The 18,889-nt window shown below is 36.4% G+C and overlaps 1 protein-coding gene across 1 annotated transcript in view; it reads right to left on the bottom strand.

The window, feature by feature from the left end:
- Positions 1–18,889, bottom strand: part of PGM2L1 (phosphoglucomutase 2 like 1) — a 62,776-nt gene that overhangs the window by 8,577 nt on the left and 35,310 nt on the right. The window contains exons 2-9 of the mRNA XM_060103644.1: positions 16,305–16,472; positions 13,740–13,846; positions 12,949–13,033; positions 9,230–9,313; positions 4,169–4,362; positions 3,126–3,315; positions 2,468–2,565; positions 1,594–1,774 (exon numbers count right to left, since the gene is read on the bottom strand). Of these exons, the coding sequence (XP_059959627.1) occupies positions 1,594–1,774; positions 2,468–2,565; positions 3,126–3,315; positions 4,169–4,362; positions 9,230–9,313; positions 12,949–13,033; positions 13,740–13,846; positions 16,305–16,472 (1,107 nt within the window). The remainder of the gene's footprint in view (positions 1–1,593; positions 1,775–2,467; positions 2,566–3,125; positions 3,316–4,168; positions 4,363–9,229; positions 9,314–12,948; positions 13,034–13,739; positions 13,847–16,304; positions 16,473–18,889) is intronic.

The following is an 18,889-nucleotide window of genomic DNA, read 5'->3' as shown; positions in this document are numbered from 1 at the left end:
CTGCTTTTAATGCTCACAAAAACTCTGTTGCTGAAACAGAGGCTCAGAGGTTCAATAAATTTGCCCAAGATTACACTGCATATAAGATATGAAGCCAGGATTCAATTACACTCCTTCTTAGAAATTGTCCTTTAAGCTGTATTATAAGCACTAATATAAAAGTGCCTATGAAGGTTGTAATTTAGTCCATCTGGGCAATCAAAGGCGTTAAAGTTTTTTTTTTGCGGTACCCGTGCCTCTCACTGTTGTGACCTCTCCCGTTGCGGAGCACAGGCTCTGGACGCGCAGGCTCAGCAGCCATGGCTCACGGGCTTAGCCGCTCCGCGGCATGTGGGATCTTCCCGGACCGGGGCACGAACCCGTGTCCCCTGCATCGGCAGGCGGACTCTCAACCACTGCGCCACCAGGGAAGCCCAAAGCTTTTTAATGATACGTTTTTAACATTATCACAACATATACTTGAACCAAGTGTACTTTTACCATAACAGCATGGCCCAAATAAAACCATCAAAAAGTGACTAAGTCCTTCTTTGGAAATTAGATTTGAGGAATTTTCATCTGATGAACTACTGTTCATTTTAAAGACATGAACTCTTTTAGAGTCAATAGAAAGAGCATGTAATACACAGTGACTCTGGAGCTCTCCATTACTAATTTAAGATTTCTCATTCACCTCTCTACCTCCTCACTGGAAAAAAAAAAAAGCCAAAAATATCTGCAGCACCCCATCCCCAACAAAAACAAGGAGGCACATTTATAAATAGGTCTTTAGAATCATGTTCTTTTTTCTCTTTTGTGCTCATTATACATTTTTCTTTCTACAAGGAAAAGGTTAACATTAGAGTAATTCAGAATTTTAGGTTTGAATAAATTTTCAATTTCTTCTATTTTGCTATTTGTACTTTAGAAAGCCAGAGACTGGACGTTCTATTTCATTAAGGAAGGTTCAATTTTCTTTTAGTTAGCCAATTAGTGTTAAGACCTGTAGCTTGATTGTGGCTCAAGAAAAATGCCCAGAGGTGACTTTTTCACTGATGTTTGGCAAAGTTGGCAGAGGAAAAGTAACGTAATTGGTGTCAGTCCCAGTAGCTATAAAAGTGGTCAGTTTAACTGCCCGAGGCTCACAAAGGTTAATGATCTGTGCTGAGAGAGAGTCATTATTTGTTTTTTGGATGTAGAATCACTGGGTCTTAATTTGCAATCTAGGGGACTACTTAAAGTTTCTTAAGACTGAACTTGAAGAGCCTAAACATGCAGTCAATGACACCTACAATTTTTTGGAGTGGAGTTTATGCGATTGATGAGGTCACTCGGAGCCAGATTTTCTCAGTATGGAAGCCAGATACTGTTGTATGGAATAGTAAGCATTAAGGCAATTTTTAAAGAACGTCCTATCTTAGTTTCAGAAACTCACATACAGGATGAATTTGGCTCAACGTTACTAAACAATCAAAAAGATTAAAGTGTTAACAGAATTAGAAAAAAAGAGGGAATTAGAAATGAAATCAATAAAAGTCAGTTTTGGTGGGAAGATGGCTTTAATTTATAGAAATAGGTTTAGAAAAGGAGCACAGAGATATTATCTATTCTTACTTCAAAGTGAAATCCTTCTTTTAGTGCAATTGCCTTCAAAATTTTGGAAGAGACTGTGGTGGCTAACATATAAATGTTCTTCACATCAGCATTTCTTGATTTATTTTTCTTCCAGCAATCAAACATCCACCACCCAAACAAAGCTGCCAACTCATTCCCTGTGAAAACTTTCCAATCACCACTGTAGAGAGAATGAAAATTCAAGTCAAGACCTTTATAACTTCTCATTAAAACTCCTTGACCCCAGGACCTACAAATTACCATCATTCACACAAAACTACTGTATGGGATTTTTGAGAAAACATTTACTACTACTTCTCTAACTGACCAGGGAGAGCTTAGGGTAGGAATGGCAGCAAAGTACTTTGAAAAATTATTATGCTGTTACTTTTATTTTCTTACTTAATGAGAAATATGTTATAATATGATGTCCTCTTTATGTAAAGACATTTGTCACCACATTATAATGGCAAAAATACACAGCAACCAAAAGGACCATGATTAGGAAATGATTACACTGATAAAGCAATCTGTTGCGATACTATGCCAGTTTAAAAATGAATATTTTAAACAATATTTAAGGACAGAGAAAAATGCTCACAGTACAATATTAACTGGAAATAACCAAGATACAAAACTATATATAGTATGATTACAATTTTATAAAAAACAAATATATCTTAAATATTTGAATAGAGATAACATAGGAAGGAAATGTCAAAATATCAATCTAGGTGGTTATCTCTGGATAGTAGGCTTATGGGAGATTTATTTTCTTATTTTTTTTTATTATTTCCAATGAGCCTATAAGACTTAAAATCAAAAACTATTTGTCAAAGTTTAAGCTTTTCATCAAATAAGAGGTTTTACTTACTTCTCCTGAAGTTCTGCCACTGCCAGTCGGTCTGCATCAGGATCTGTGGCTAGCACTATCCGGGCATTTTCTTTCTCTGCCAGTCTCAAAGAAAGTTCCTGAAATGGTGACCCAAAAAGCTGGATTGCATTGAAGATGTTAAATTCAATGTAATATTCCTAAATGTAGGCACTATGTTAGTGATACGAATTCTAGAAGGAACTTAGTTTGGCTAAATTTTTTTTTTTACTTTATTTTACTGAAGTATAGTTGATTTACAATGTTGCATTGATTTCTGCTGTACAGCAAAGTGATTCAGTTATACATATATATACATTCTTTTTCATATTCTTTTCCATTATGGTTTATCACAGGATATTGAATATAGTCCCCTGTGCTATACAAGTGCTATACAAGTAGGACCTTGTTGTTTATCCATTCTATATATAATAGTCTGCATCTGCTAATCTGGTTTGGCTAAATTTAAAATAAGCCTAGAAGTAGGGATATCCACCATAGAGATTTCAAACAAAACAGAATATATGGCTCTAATATAATTTAAAAGATGTAAACTAAAGTGTTTTTTGCTTTTGTAAGTAATCTTTGAACTGTCTAAGAGTTCTCGCTATATGATAAAGTTTAATACACTAATAATAATTTAAATATAGAAAAAATATACCAGCACAGATTCCCCTTCTTCAGGATTTGGGCATTTAACAGTAGAAAAGTCTGGATCAGGATCTTTTTGTTCCGGTACTGGAATTGGAGGCTTAAAACCAAATACTTGAAAAGCCAACTGCACATAGTCATGTCCGACTCCATGAAAAGATGTATGTACAAATTTCAAGGTGGTCTTTGAGTTTAATTCCCTGTAAAGGAAAATATCATTCAGTCAATATCATAAAACTCACTACTTGTGGTATAATTAAAATAATCTAGAGAAAAAGCTAAAATTTATTTTGCTAGAATAAGGAAAATATATTCAACAAGCCATGATATTTTCTAAAAATAGTGTTAGCTATTTATGGAATAGTTACAGAAATATGGAAATAGGTAAGGAAAAATCAAATTTTAGAGGAAATTTCCTTACCTTATATAGAGTGAATACATATATTCAGCTATAATTTTTAACAGCTTTATTGAGAGTTAATCAATATACTATAAATTCATCCATCGATAGTATACAATTGAATGGCTTTCACTATATTCACAGAGTTGTTCAACCATTACCATAATCAATTTTAAAACATTCTCATTACCCACCAAAAAACTCCATACCCCATAGCCACCACACCCTAATCCTCCCATTTTTCCCAGCCATAGGTAGCACTAAATACACTTTCTGTTTCTATCTCTATAGATTTGCCTACACTGGACATTTCATATCAATGTAACCATACAACATGTGGTCCTTTGTGACTGGCTTCCTTCACTTAGCCTATTTTTAAAGTTTATCCATGTTGTAGTATGCAACAGTACTTCATTTCTTTTCACTGCTGAATAATATTTCATTGTATGGATACACTACATTCTATTTATCCATTCATCAGTTAATGAGTATTTGAATGTTTGTGTTATTTCTACTTTTTAACTATTACGAATAGTAGTATTTAACGATAATTTTAATATAATGAATAGTCAACACATTTTTATCCCTATTGCTTTCTCTTATTTGTTAATCTTATGCTAAGGTAATATTATCCTATATTCCCACTTGGATACCTGTAAAAACAGATCTTTTTCAGATCTTCCATGTATCTCCTACAAATGTCCTGCAGAGGATCTCTCTTCAGTGGGCTGGTATCCACTAAATTATCATTCCAGGAACCATTCCAGGGTTCCACACATTCTTCTATACATTTCAGAATTTCTTTGTCATGAGGAGATGTGATCTGAGCACCGTTTTCCCAATAAACCTAGATGATAGGTAAACACAGCTATAATTACTTGAAATGTTGGCCATATGTTTTCTTAGCTACAGTAGAGATATTTGACTTTAAAAAGAAGCATACCTGGACTTCCCTGGTGGTGCAGTGGTTAGGAATCCGCCTGCCAATGCAGGGGACACGGGTTTAAGCCCTGGTCCGGGAAGATCCCACATGCCGCGGAGCAACTAAGCCCGTGCACAACTACTGAGCCTGTGCTCTAGAGCCCGCGAGCCACAACTACTGAGCCCACATGCCACAACCACTGAAGCCTGTGCACCTAGAGCCCATGCTCCGCAACAGGTGAGGCCACCGCAATGAGAAGCCCGTGCACAGCAACAAAGACCCAACACAGCCAAAAATAAATAAATAAATAAATAAATAAAAAGAAGCATACCAAATTAATCAAGTAGAAAATGTCAACACTGGACTAACTTAATAAATACCTAAGGATATTGATAGTAATGATTCCACAGGGACTTTTCAATAAAATGATCCAGTATTATTTTCTCATTTAGAAGTATACTTTAATAACAATACAAGTAAAATATAATCGGGGCATCATTACGACAATGTTAAAATATGCATATACCATAATGTACAATCATAATCTTAGATCTATAGCTAAATATATACTAAAGAAGATCTAAGAAACCATGGAGTATCCATGAAACTTGATACTATGAAATTTTAGCATTATAAAATGGTTCTGTTATATGATAAAGAAGAAATTATTTTTCAGCTATAAATTAAAGTAGAATTTATGTCACACTCAATAAAGTCTATTCCAGGAAAGATAGTTAACATGCTAATTATTCCATACACATTTCAGTATATGTATTTTCAGTATTTAATGAAAATACATTTCATTAAGTTGTCAGTTTGTCAAGTAGCCTGATCAACAAGACAGTAGGAACAGTTAACAAAAAAGCAAGAAAATGTATTTCTATAATTCACAGGATCTCAAGGTTATAAGGGACTCTGCTTAGAGAATATCTATACCAACTTCTCCCATGTATTTGACATGAATCCCTTCTACTGTGTCCTGAATGAAGGAAAGAAGAATACTTTTGAATATATACTATGTACAAAACTCTGTATCAAGCAATATGGTAGACTACATGACCTAAAAATTCTCACTCTGTAAACACCTCAAAATGCTAGATAAAGTAGAAAAAGTATTATCTAAAATGAAGTTTGGTTCACAAGAAGGAAAGGGAAAACTCCAGGCAGTGGGAAAAAAGGAAAGAATAGAAAACCAGAGTGATAGGGCTTCCCTGGTGGCGCAGTGGTTGAGAGTCCGCCTGCCGATGCAGGGGACATGGGTTCGTGCCCCGGTCCGGGAAGATCCCACATGCCGCGGAGCGGCTGGGCCCGTGAGCCATGGCCGCCGAGCCTGCGCGTCCGGAGCCTGTGCTCCGCAACGGGAGAGGCCACAACAGTGAGAGGCCCGCATACCGCAAAAAAAAAAAAAAAAAAAAAACCAGAGTGATAAAGCTGTGGGTTGATGCTGTGGCCACCTGGGGTTTGGGAACTGTTCGTTTATCTGACTCCTGAGTTTTGGGGTTTCTTTTTTGTTTGGTTGTTTTTTTTTTATATCGGCTCCTGAGTTTTAATGCCCATGTGGAAGGTAGGGAATTGGAACTGAGATGCCACTCTTAGTGGAAACGTAGAATAGAAAAAGTTCTGCCCACTATTATTGAAAGATGATGAGGAAGCATGTCTGTTTCTTCCTAAATTCTGGGTGATTAAAAAATTTCAAATCTGAGATCTAAATTGACACAGAAATTGCTCCCAGTCAGTGAAACGCCTGCGTTTCCTGCAGAAATTTAAAAAACAAAACCAAAAATTGCTCTTAAAGGATGCTCCCACATTCCAAGCAACCAACAACACTCTGTCAATAGGCCCTGAAAGCTCTTTATGAAAATTTATATAACATGAGAAAAAAACATCTTGGCCTTTCCTCCCTGCCTTGTAAGTGAATGTGATGCCTAGAGGAACAGCAACACATATAATGGCCATGCTTGAAGAAAAGGCCAAAAAAACTGCAGAGGTGCCAGACCCGACAACGCTGAGCTACAGAACCATGCCAGCAGCCACATACTTCTGGAATTTTTGTTATGTGAGAAAAATAAATTCCTATCAGCTTAAGCCACTTTTGTGGGTTTTCTGAACCTGCAGCAGAAAGTAGCCCTACCTGATTTAGTAACAGAAAAATCCATGCTACAAAATATACCCAGAAATAAACTTAAAAAGAAATGTAAAAGATAAAAAATCTTTAAAATGTTACTGAAGGGGCTTCCCTGGTGGCACAGTGGTTGAGAATCTGCCTGCTAATGCAGGGGACACGGGTTCGAGCCCTGGTCTGGGAAGATCCCACATGCCGCAGGGCAACTAGGCCCGTGAGCCACAACTACTGAGCCTGCGCGTCTGGAGCCTGTGCTCCGCAACAAGAGAGGCCACAATAGTGAGAGGCCCGCGCAATGCGATGAAGAGTGGCCCCCGCTTGCCACAACTAGAGGAAGCCCTCGCACAGAAACGAAGACCCAACACAGCCAAAAATAAATAAATTAATTAATTAATTAAAAGAAAAATAAAATAAAATGTTACTGAAGGGTCTAAAAGAAGTCTTGGAAGAATAGAAAGATACATTCTGTTCTTGAATAAAGAGACTCAATCATATGACAAAAATATTGAAGCTTCCTAAATTAATGTACAAGTGAAATATGATACCAATAAAAATGCCAAAATAATTTTTCCAGATGGAAAAAAAATACCATAATACCATGCATGGAAAAATATCATAAATAAAGTCAAAAGGCAAATGACAATATGGGGGGAAAATATCTGAAAAACAAATGACCAAGAGCTACTTTGGAGTTCCTACAAATCAACAAGGAAAAGAGCAACTACCCAAGAAAAAAATGGGCAAAACCTTAAACAGACTTTTCAGGAAAGAGAACACAAATATCATATAAATGCATGAAAAGAAGCTCAACCTTACTCATAAGACAGGTACAGATTAAACATAACATTTCCACATATCTGATTGGCAAAGATGAAAAAGTTTGATAATACAATAATGGACCGTGTGGGATAAAGACCTTAATATTGGTGGTGAGAGTATCAATTAGAACCACCATCTTGAATAGAGAATGACAAATTTTATTGCATAGTCCCTTTGACTCAGAAGTTTCACATCTAGAAATTTATTTTATAGCTCAGGAGGGCCACAGATATATAATGTGAGCCACAATGCAAGTCATATTTACATTACATTCTTTTATTGTATTAACTGTCCGAAATCTGGTGTGTATTTTACACTTACAGCACATCTCAGTTCAGACTAGTCATATTTTAAGTGTTCGATAGCCATAGGTAGCTGGTGGCTATCAGCTTGGACAGTGCAGCTATAGATAAGAATAAAAACAATAGGTAACATTTATTATTTACTAGAGCCAGACACTATACTAAGCATTTTTCATGCACTATCTCCCTTAATCCTTACTCTCACCCTATGATGCTGGTTCTATTATTATTCTCAGTTTGTAGATGGAGAAACTAAAGCACAGAGAAATTAAGTAACTTGCCTTAGGTTACAAAGTTTCTGAGTGGCAGAGATAGGTTTCAAACCCGCAGTACGCGGGCCTCTCACTGTTGTGGCCCCTCCCGCCGCTGAGCACAGGCTCCGGATGCGCAGGCTCAGCGGCCACGGCCCACGGGCCCAGCCACTCCGTGCATGTGGGATCCTCCCGGACCGGGGCACGAACCCGCGTCCCCTGCATTGGCAGGCGGACCCTCAACCACTGCGCCACCAGGGAAGCCCACCTCTTTCGTTTTTATCATACCAGCCTCTTCCGGTCTTTGTCCTATCTCCAGCTCCTCTTCTTTCTCCCTTCACTTGAAGTAGATATTCCCTAGGGTTCCATTCTTGACCTCTTTTTCTAACCTACACTGTCTCTGGGCTGCTCATCCAAATAAAGAATTTCCAAATATTCTTATATGCTCTAATACAATATGTATGATGATCCCAAAATCTAACTTCAGCGCAGATTTCTCCCCTGAGCAACACATCTACATATTCAACTGCCTACAAGTCATTGCTGCCTGTTTGACCCACAAATCCCTCAGACTTAATTATGTCCAAAACTAATTAATTATGATTTTTCCCTGCCTCTATAAATGGTAACACTATCCATTTAGCTGGCCAAGGCCAAAATCTTAGATTAGGATTAAATATTCTTTTCCCCAGTAAAACAGAGCTTAGTGTGCCTGGAGTCTCCCTACACAAGATGAAAAAAGAATATAAGATCATGGACTCGTCAGCTAGGAGCCCCAAACACTGGTTCAGTACTGTGCCATATCTTCTGTTTGCCCCTCCAGAGCCACTCTTCACCCTTCCCCACCCTGCTTTCTGCCATGAAGCCTGACACATCAAATAGATCCTGTGGCCAATAGGGAGTCCCAGCAGAAGGTTGGAGGGAGAGGAGAATGAGGTCAAGATACTATTCCTCTGGCTCTCTTCCATCAAACTCCCATTTATTCTTTAAGTTCTTGGTACAAAATGACTTTATTTCTGAAATGGTAGAGAGGGTGGATTTGGGATGGGTTGGGGAAATCAAAGGCAGTAAGATATCAGAAGTAAAAAGACCATTGAAGAGACTATTGTAATAGTACATATTGAAACGTAATAAGGGCCATTAGGGATACACATTCTTTGAGGGGTAGCCTCAATGTTTTTATCTTTCTGTTCCCAATGTCTAACCCTGCTCTCCACTGTAGAAAATATACTCAGCACATATTATTTAAATAAAATAAGAACTATGAAATGACCAAAGATGAGGAGTCCAAGGTTTACCTTGTATCCATTGTCTTCTTTGCGGTTGTGAGATGCAGTAATCATCACACCTGCAACTGCTTTGAGCTCCTGGACTGCATATGGCTAAAAAAACAATAACAATAAATATTTGTTTCTTAGCTACTCATACATTTGACATAAGAATAACTTTGATTAAATAACTGGAAAAGACATTAAGATATAAATAGCCTAAAACCTCAATAATCAACTCCAGGTTCCTTGGGTGGGATATAACTAAAGCCACCTAAATATTAGGTCATCAGTAACGACCTAACTGTTAGACTGAATGGTTTTTTTCCTCCTCTAGTCTCATTTAACTTAGTCCTATAATTATTTTGTTCATTTAACAAATATTTAACAAACACCTAATATATGCCAGATACTCCACAAGACTCTGGAGATATGAGAGGGGAATATAATCATAAAATATTAGACCTGGAAGTAAATTTAAGAAATCATCTAATGTATCATATTTTACATATTTTAAACACTGTATACTGTTTATCCAACATTATATAATCATAAGGGAGAATATATAAGAGAAGAACTTAGGTCTCTTGCCTTCCAATTTGAAGATCTTTACATATACTCTGTGGCCTCTATAGCATATAAAGGTCAATTTATCATCTCCCCCAAAGTTAATTCCCAGGTTGAATTTCCCTTTTTCTTTGCAGTTATTATTTATTTGCCTAAGATGTTCCCCATATTCCTTCTTCCATCACATCCAACTTCTCTCCTCCTGGCCATGGGCGGGTGGACACGTGACCCTGATCTGACTAAAGTAACCTATTCCCTTAATGATTTAACTCAGAGACTGGCTCACAATCCAAGCCTGGTCAGAGTCTTTCTCTAAGATGTCTCTGCTATAGGTAGTCAAGGAAGATTGCCTTTTGACTCAAAGACATGGTGATAAAGGGTGCTAAAGATAACTTCCCTAGCAGCTAGAGCAAATCTACCTGCAATAAGAGAGGAAGGCCAACACATAGTTACAGCTGGAAATGGTAACCCAGTGGCAGACTCCTACATAAATGTTCTACATTTCTGGGCCCTCCCTGGTTTCTGTCATTCGTTAGAGCTAATTGTTTAGAAATTCCTTCAATTCTTTGAGCCACTCCATATATTTCCAATAAATCACTAGTAACATTACCTAATGGTCAAACATTTGGTAAAACTTGTCCACAAAGTCATGTGAACCTGGCATTTGTATTTTGAGAAGATAAATAAAAACCAGTCCAATTTCTTTAGTGGTTATAGGTCTATTCAGGTTTTCTATTTCTTATCAGTTTTGATGTATTAATTATTCTAGAAAATTGGCCAATTCTCCTAAGTTTCACATTTATTTGCACTATGTTATTCAGAATATTGGATTTTCCTAATAGCTATGTATTTATTATTCACTTTTTTACTTTCTTTGTCTTTTTTTTCTTCAGCATCCTTGCCAAAAGGCTTTGTCTATTTTATTAATTGTCTCTTCAGAGAGCCAACTCTCACTTTTGTTGATACACTCTTTTCTTTATTTTCTATTTAATTGATTTTTCCTCATATCTTTATTATTTCTTTTATTTTATTTGGATTTATTCTGTTTTGGTTCTAACATACAAAGTTAAAGTCTTAGCTCGTTATTCTAAAAATTTTTTTCCTAATATATTCATTAAGACTATAAATTTCCCTTTAAGTAGGGCTTTAGCTATATCCCATAGTTTTTGCTATTTATTGTTTTCATTGTTGCTCAGTTTTAAATACAGACAGTCCTTGCTTTGCAAAGTTCCAGTATACATGAATTTCTGATACCATATTTTAGTTAAATAATACCAGTCTCCCAACAACATGCTCAAATTTTAGTTGCCATGCTATACTGTGAGTAACTGCATCAAGTATAAACCTGGCTGCTAGCTCTTCCGTCTGAAATAATTATGTATATAAGAGATCCATCATGATTAGTAACCAATCATGTCATCAAGTCTGTCAGTGATTGGTCACTGTGCATCTGTTAGTCAGCTTTCTCACAGACAGCAAAGCATGTAGTTGTGTTGCCTCATCTCCCAGTGATATACCCATTGGACAATGGATAACTGAAAGAAGGAACTGGCCAAAAAAGATGAAAGTGCAGCAAAGAAACAAAAGTGATAACAGTGGAAGTGACATTTGAATCGACCATAAATGGAGTTATAGAAGAAATAACCGGGAACGTTGACACTGCTGTCATTCAAGAGACTCTAAATGTGCAAGCAGATGAGCTTAGTGAAGGCGAATGTATGGATATAAATGAAGGATGTGGTTGTGATGAAAGGGATGAAGCTGTCCCAGAGGGAGTGATACTGGTAAAAAAAGGAATTCTCAGAGACATTTTATGATACTGAAAGTACAAGCGATAGGGAATTCCCTGATGGTCCAGTGGTTAGGACTCCACGCTTTCACTACCGAGGGCCTGGGTTCAATCCCTGGTTGGGGAGCTAAGATCCCACAAGCTGCACAGCACAACCAAAAAAAGAAAGAAAGAAGGTACAAAAGATAAAATGTGGGAAGCTGATCCAGACTTAGAAAGAAGTGTGATAATTCAGCAAGGCATAGAGAAGATGCTTACTCATATTGTTAAGTTATATGACAAGAAGCAAGCACTGGTCACAGTCTTGATACATTGTATTACAAAGAAATAAAACACTAAAGTGTTTTACCACTTCTAATGTTTTAAATTACAGAGTAGCAAATAAATATTAGTTTATTACTTTTTTCTTTTCTCTGTACATTTTTAATCAAGAGAAAAGGTATATTTAAGGTTTTGACAAAAAAATTTTAAAGGTCACAGAACAATCGAAATTTCCCCCATTGATAACTAACATTGCTTTGCATGGTTTTAGCTTACACAGTTATCTTTTCAGTCCTGCACTACCATGCAAAGCAAGGATGGCTATAGTTTCTAATCTTCATTATATCTTCCTTAATCCATAAATTACTTACGAATGTTTTTAAAATTCCAAACATATGGGGATTTGTGGGCTTCTTTATTTTATTTTATTTATTTATTTATTTATTTATTTTTTTGTGGTACACGGGCCTCCCAGTGTTGTGGCCTCTCCCGTTGTGGAGCACAGGCTCCAGACGCGCAGGCCCAGCGGCCATGGCTCACGGGCCCAGCCGCTCCGCGGCATGTGGGATCTTCCTGGACCGGGGCACGAACCCATGTCCCCTGCATCGGCAGGCGGACTCTCAACCACTGCACCACCAGGGAAGCCCGGCTTCTTTATTTTAAATCTTACTGCATTGGGGTCCAGGGCTATGGCTTAATAAGCAATTATCTTGTATTTGTGAGATTTCCTTTGTGATCCTATTTGGTAAGAATGAGTATCCTACCATCACTGAATACAGGGTTTACACACAGAAACACACACACACGATTAAGCACGCTAATTGTGTGTTTAAATCTATCTGTAATAATTTTTGCCTGCCTGATAAATCAGTTTCTGAAAGAAGAGTATTAAAATATCCCACCATGACTGTGGATTTGTCAACTTGTTATAGATCAAATTCTTAGGTGGTTCGACACATGCTTGTTGAATGAAAATAAATTCAGAGCAAAACTGGTTTTCTTTAGGTCCCTCATATCACTTAATACAGAACTATATGCATGACAAAGATTTAAATCCTGCTTGATTTAAGAAATCTTTGCAAGAGCAATCTTTTCAATCTTTTCTGTACAATCAGTGATACAACGCACTTACTACAAAAGGCGTAGGAACATATCTTGAAAAAAGGTACACAGGAACATCTTTGGCCAGTAAGACTGCAGCAGTGAGTTTAGCAAGCCTAAAAAAAAGAGATTTCACTTGGTCCTTAGCTTTACATACTTTTTGAAAACCAACCTCCCATAAAATAAATGCATTACAATTATTCTGAATATACAGTAGCAAATACAACCAATTCTTATAATCACTAGTTATTTAAGATTCATGCTCCAACTTTAAAATGTTAAATAAGATTTTTTTTGAAAAGGAGTAACAAGGAACAGAATTGACATTTAAATTTCTTCCTTTTTTCTCATTCATCTTCTGATGGTTCTTTTAATAAGAAATAAAACATGCAAAAGGCAAAAAACATGGAAGAAAGTGAAACCAGAGACTTTGATAAACACAATATGCCTATTTACCCCGTGAAGAAAAAGTATCACTACATCATGATTATCTATGTGTGAAAATACCCTAAAACTAATCAAATAGCACTATAATGAGAGAATGCAAGTTACATAATCTTCCTACCCAGTGCCTCTGCCAAAATCATCACACAGTCTATGTCATTCTAAACACTAACTCTAAACATTTAGAAATTTAATCCTTTCTGTAAAAACCAAAGGTTATCTTTGAAATGCTTCCATTTCAGCTCTAAAATAAACATTAGCATGTGATCACATTTTTTTGGACAGCTTCCTATTTCAGAAATCCTACAACTGGGCATAACATTTTTTTCAAGGTTTTATTCCAATCCAGCTTAATCTCTGAAACAATTAACACTGTACCTCTGGCTGCTGCAGCTGCTGGTTACTTGACCCCGGGTGTCGTACCCCACGACAAAACCTCTTTGCTTGAAGTTTGAGAAACATCTCTCAAGGTATTTGTACATCCCCTGAAGCAGATAAACACAGAAAATTAGTTCCTGACTAATGCCTGCATTTTCTACGACTTAAGGGCTATTTTTTTTTTTTTTTTTTTTTTTTGCGGTACGTGGGCCTCTCACTGTTGTGGCCTCTCCCGTTGCGGAGCACAGGCTCCGGACGCGCAGGCTCAGCGGCCATGGCTCACGGGCCCAGCAGCTCCGCAGCATGTGGGATCTTCCCAGACCGGGACACGAACCCGTGTCCCCTGCATCGGCAGGAGGACTCTCAACCACTGCGCCACCAGGGAAGCCCAGGGCTATTCTTTTTATGTGTGGTGTGCAGCTTATTGGCTCTCAGGGAATGGCTTCCTCCTTTTGCCCATATTTACCAATGTGAGAACAACAATGTTCTGTCCTCGGACGTGAGATGATAAACACCTACTTCCTGGAGTTTCAGACACATTTAATACCACAGAAATATCAATTAAGTAACTTAAATCCAATACGATACATAAAACATTAGGGAAAAAAAGATGGGACCTGAGAGTCAGAATGCTAAAAAAAAAAAAAAAAAAAAAAAAAAAAAAAACTGGTTAGAAGAGGCAAAAGAAATTGTTTCTTGCCTTAAGGCTCTAGAGAACAAAATTTTGACCATATTAGGCCTTGCTAAATCATAAGATTGAAGCTAACCAGAAGATTTGATCTAATTTATGACACAAATATTTAAAATCAGCAACATAAACCTTCATTAGAACATTTCTTAAGATGGCTGATCCCATTCTTTAGTTTTAAAATCTCACAGAAAGAAAATCTCATAAACGAGGAAAATTTGCAGTCAAGGGTGACAAAGAAATGAAATGAAGTATTTAATATTGAAAATATCACAATAATAAGCCAAAACACCATTTAACTATCTTATGAATGAGTTGCTAACTCTAATAAACACTTCCGTCTGTAAAAATAACACTTCATATTGCTACAGTCCTTTTAAAACTACTTTCTCGGATGTTGCCACATTTAATCCTCACAACAACCCCCAAAAGAAAGAAATGAAGATACCAGTTCTAATTTTGTCTCTGTCTTTCAACATTTCTTCCAAAAAAGATGAAACAAAATAAGATTGAAGCTCCATTTAATGACTTACCCAAAGCCATTCATTCAACCAAAACTATATTATACTGATTTACTGAAGACCTACTATATGGCAGGGACTGCTAAGTAACTATGTGGCAGCACCAAATGAGACCCCAGTGACTTCTGGACCATTCTTTCATGGTTCTTTCAAGTATAATTATTCTTCCTAACCTACTCCCTACAAGTGTGTGTGCGCCCAAGCATGCATGCAATATAGCCCAAATTGACTAGTTTCACCAACTTATTTATTTCTAATGATGATACTATCCTAAAACCTCACAGAATCTCATTCTCTGGTGTAAAAATCCATCTTCTCTTATCCATCTATACATAGGTTCTGAAAAAAACTAGGGTTTAAGACTTAGATTCCATCTGGCTTTTCCACTTCAAATAATGGAATCTCAACTCCTGTAAAAATTTGCACTTCTGTAGAAATTGGTTTTCAAACACCTCCTCCACTCCTTTTTCTGAAGTCAAGGAATCTTCAGTTAAAATGAAAGCTTATAAGGAAACCCAACATACAAAAAAGATCGAACTGAAGCGTTTCTGGATGAAGAAAAGAAAGGGAATGGGGGCAGGAGGAGGCAAGTATCCTACTTATTCAGTCATCTTGTCATCCTTTGTTCCTGATCCCCTACATTAGCCCCTGGATTTAGAGAATTCCCTCAGAATAAGGGTAAAGATGATTTACTGTTTGGTAGTATCAATTAGAATTATATCTACTGAGCAATTCTCTAGTTCAGAACTACTTTTAGTATATGCTAAATGCATCTTGGCCTCAAAAGTGGAGTTCCTTGAAACACTAAGGATGATTCACTGGAAAGAAAAGTAATCTGTTTCTAGAATAAGTTGCATAAAAATGGGGAGAAATAAAACAAATTGTATCATATCAACACTGTCTTAACTCTCAAAATATATGGAAAACCATGTTAAAAGGAAATATTTTCAACTAAATTTTCCAAATACTCTGGTTAATCTTTATCAATGGCCGTATGCCAAAATGAGCAATCACCTTCTTTCTATCTAAATTTGTTTCTTTGTATTAAATGGAAATGTCAATATCCATTTCCTGGTTTCAAATGCAAAGTAACATTGTCACGAAGTTGACAATGGCAACCAAAATAACTCAATAAGCAAGTCAGTCTGTGACTCTAAAGATACATAAATGACCTCTAAGATCAGTTTTGTGCAAGACCAAACGTCAGAATTTATTCTACATTTTTTATTTACAAGAGAGTATCTTGCTGGATATAAAGCTTTTTTTGTTCTTTTTTTTTTTTAAGAAAAGAAACTAATTTATAATGCAAAAAAATGGAGTGATAAATGTACACATATTATAATTTATAATACTTACCTGTGTTGATTGTATTACTGTAAGATCATTAATATAGCAAAATCCTGCCCCCATAGCAGAACGAAGTCCTGCAGTTCCAAAAGTCATTCGGCAACAAAGTCTATCTCGCAGCTCCTTGTTCATCCCATTCCTTAACAGATTTTCAATTTGCTCTTTTGTCTTGGGATTCTATAAAAAAGATGTATTAAAACTTAGTCAGGATCACAAGTAGAGTCCTAATATGAAGCCCTTCTGAGGAAGCAATAAGTATTATTCATACATAACAAGGTTCTACGTTGACTATAAATTCCACAATGCTACTTTAAATTAATATTAGTATGTATAATAAAAAAACACCTGCCATTTATTGAGTCCCCAAAGAGGCCAGACCCTATTGAGTGTGATTTACATATCTCTAATTGTCATATTTTAAAAATAATATATTCAAGGGCTTCCCTGGTGGTGCAGTGGTTGAGAATCTGCCTGCCAATGCAGGGGACACGGGTTCGTACCCCGGTCTGGGAGGATCCCACATGCCGCGGAGCGGCTGGGCCCGTGAGCCAAAATTACTGAGCCTGCGCGTCTGGAGCCTGTGCTCCGCAACGAGAGAGGTCGCGATAGTGAGAGGCCCGCGCACCGCGATGAAGAATGGCCCCCGCTCGCCACAACTAGAGAAAGCCCTCGCACAGAAACGAAGACCCAACACAGCCAAAAATAAATAAATAAATAAAGCAAACTGTCAACAAGTAAAAATAAACACTATATAAAAAAAAATAATAATATATTCAAGAATTTTTTAAACAAATTGACAAGAGCTATGGATCCAAAATAAACCTCTTAGTCAAAAATGATATCAATTAAAGTCTATGTTAAGTTTTAAAAGAAATATGGAAGCTATTAGATAAATGCCATCAAAACATGCCTACCAAATACTTCCTAAACATCTGTAATTCAAAATGGCCAGATAAGCCTTACTGCTCTTTAAAGTCACAGAAAACCGTTCAATTTATCTACAGCAAAAGTTGACCATGAAAAGGTCTTAAGTGTTAAATGTGGACTTGGTTAAGAGTGAGAAAGAAAATTCAGTCCAAGTTTGGTTTGTGAAGCAAGACATGCCAACATCTTTATTTTAGGGTTCGTATTTCATTAGCACATACTTCAACTTATTTTCATAAAGCTCAGGGTGCCTATAACTGAAAACAGTGCTTCACAAATGAGTAGCAAGTTTTGAATAGAAATGCAATTACAATAAGAATAAAACTTAAATGGAATTTTCCAGTATTTTCTTTTTAGGAGAAAGAGTCAAATAATAAGAAAATAAGGTAAAGCATAACTTCTCTCTTCCATACCATACATAATATGGATTTAGTCCATACTAACTGCATAGATTGTCTACATCTACAGTCTATATAATGACAATGAATATTCAGAATGATAAACCAAGGCACTTGAAAGACGCTAAATATTAGAGTATATTTGTACTTGTAAAGGAATAAAATCATATTAATATATAATTTAAACAAAAAGGTATTCTGGGGATAGTGGAAATTCAAGTAACCAGAGGACATGCCACAAACTAATGAGAAGCCATGGAAATTTTGATCAACTGAAATTGTAATCTGCTTAAACTAGATGGATGTTAAAAAAAATGTATATACACACACACACACACACACACACATATATGTGTATATAGAGAGAGAGCACCTTGACTCAAGGAGTCTCTATTTCATAAATGGCACAAACTAACAAATATAGAGCCTACATTAAAATATGAATAGCTATTAAGAGAAAAATCTAAACAATAAGATTATCTGGGCTACTATATATTATTCCAATGTCTAAGATATCGCCAGATTTGATACAGAAGTCAGAGACTTGAAGAGAGTTAACATTTAAAAATAGGTTATAAGAAAGACAAAAACTGAAGACTGAAAAACTTCAGTACAATAGAGGGTACAAGGCAGTGTCATACAGTTAGTTACATTGAAATTGGGAGTCTTTTTAGAGTGATTTTGCAGCAATTATCAATATTTAAACTGCAAATGCCTTTTGGCCCATAGATTTCTCTGTCCACAGTAATACCTTCACATGAACAAGATTCATTCATACAAGAATATTCACTGCAGTATCTTACTGGTAGTAGTATTATTACCACTGTATTGATGAAGAGATTAAGATTTAGAGAAGGAGCCTTGTAACACTGAGCTAATATTGGAGGTCTAGACAGGATTTGAATCCAGTTTGGTCTGGCTCTAAAGCCTATACCATCTCACTATAAACAAAATAATTATGTAGGGCAGGTTAATAATGCTTCTAATAATAATTTAACTCCAGCTACAAAGCAAAAAATATTCCTTTTTATTACAGCTGTATAAATATAAAAATGATCCACCAGACATGAATGCTATTAGGTTACTGAGTGTACTTCCTAATATTTATTGCACAGCTACTAGAGTAGGGCCTAAAAATTCTATTTTCTGTTATACATCACAACCAGTTCTAACCTAATTCCTGGTTCTGAAAAAGCCTGTAAGTTGGAGAAAAATAAAAATGGGTAAAGAATCATGATGCATTAGAAATAAGCAAATCTTTATGGTAAAAAG

The sequence above is a fragment of the Mesoplodon densirostris genome, chromosome 7 (genome assembly GCF_025265405.1).
Source record: "Mesoplodon densirostris isolate mMesDen1 chromosome 7, mMesDen1 primary haplotype, whole genome shotgun sequence".
Lineage (NCBI taxonomy): Eukaryota > Metazoa > Chordata > Mammalia > Artiodactyla > Ziphiidae > Mesoplodon > Mesoplodon densirostris.
The sequence above is the reverse complement of the archived record's forward strand: the minus strand, read 5'-3'. Positions and strand labels throughout refer to the sequence as shown.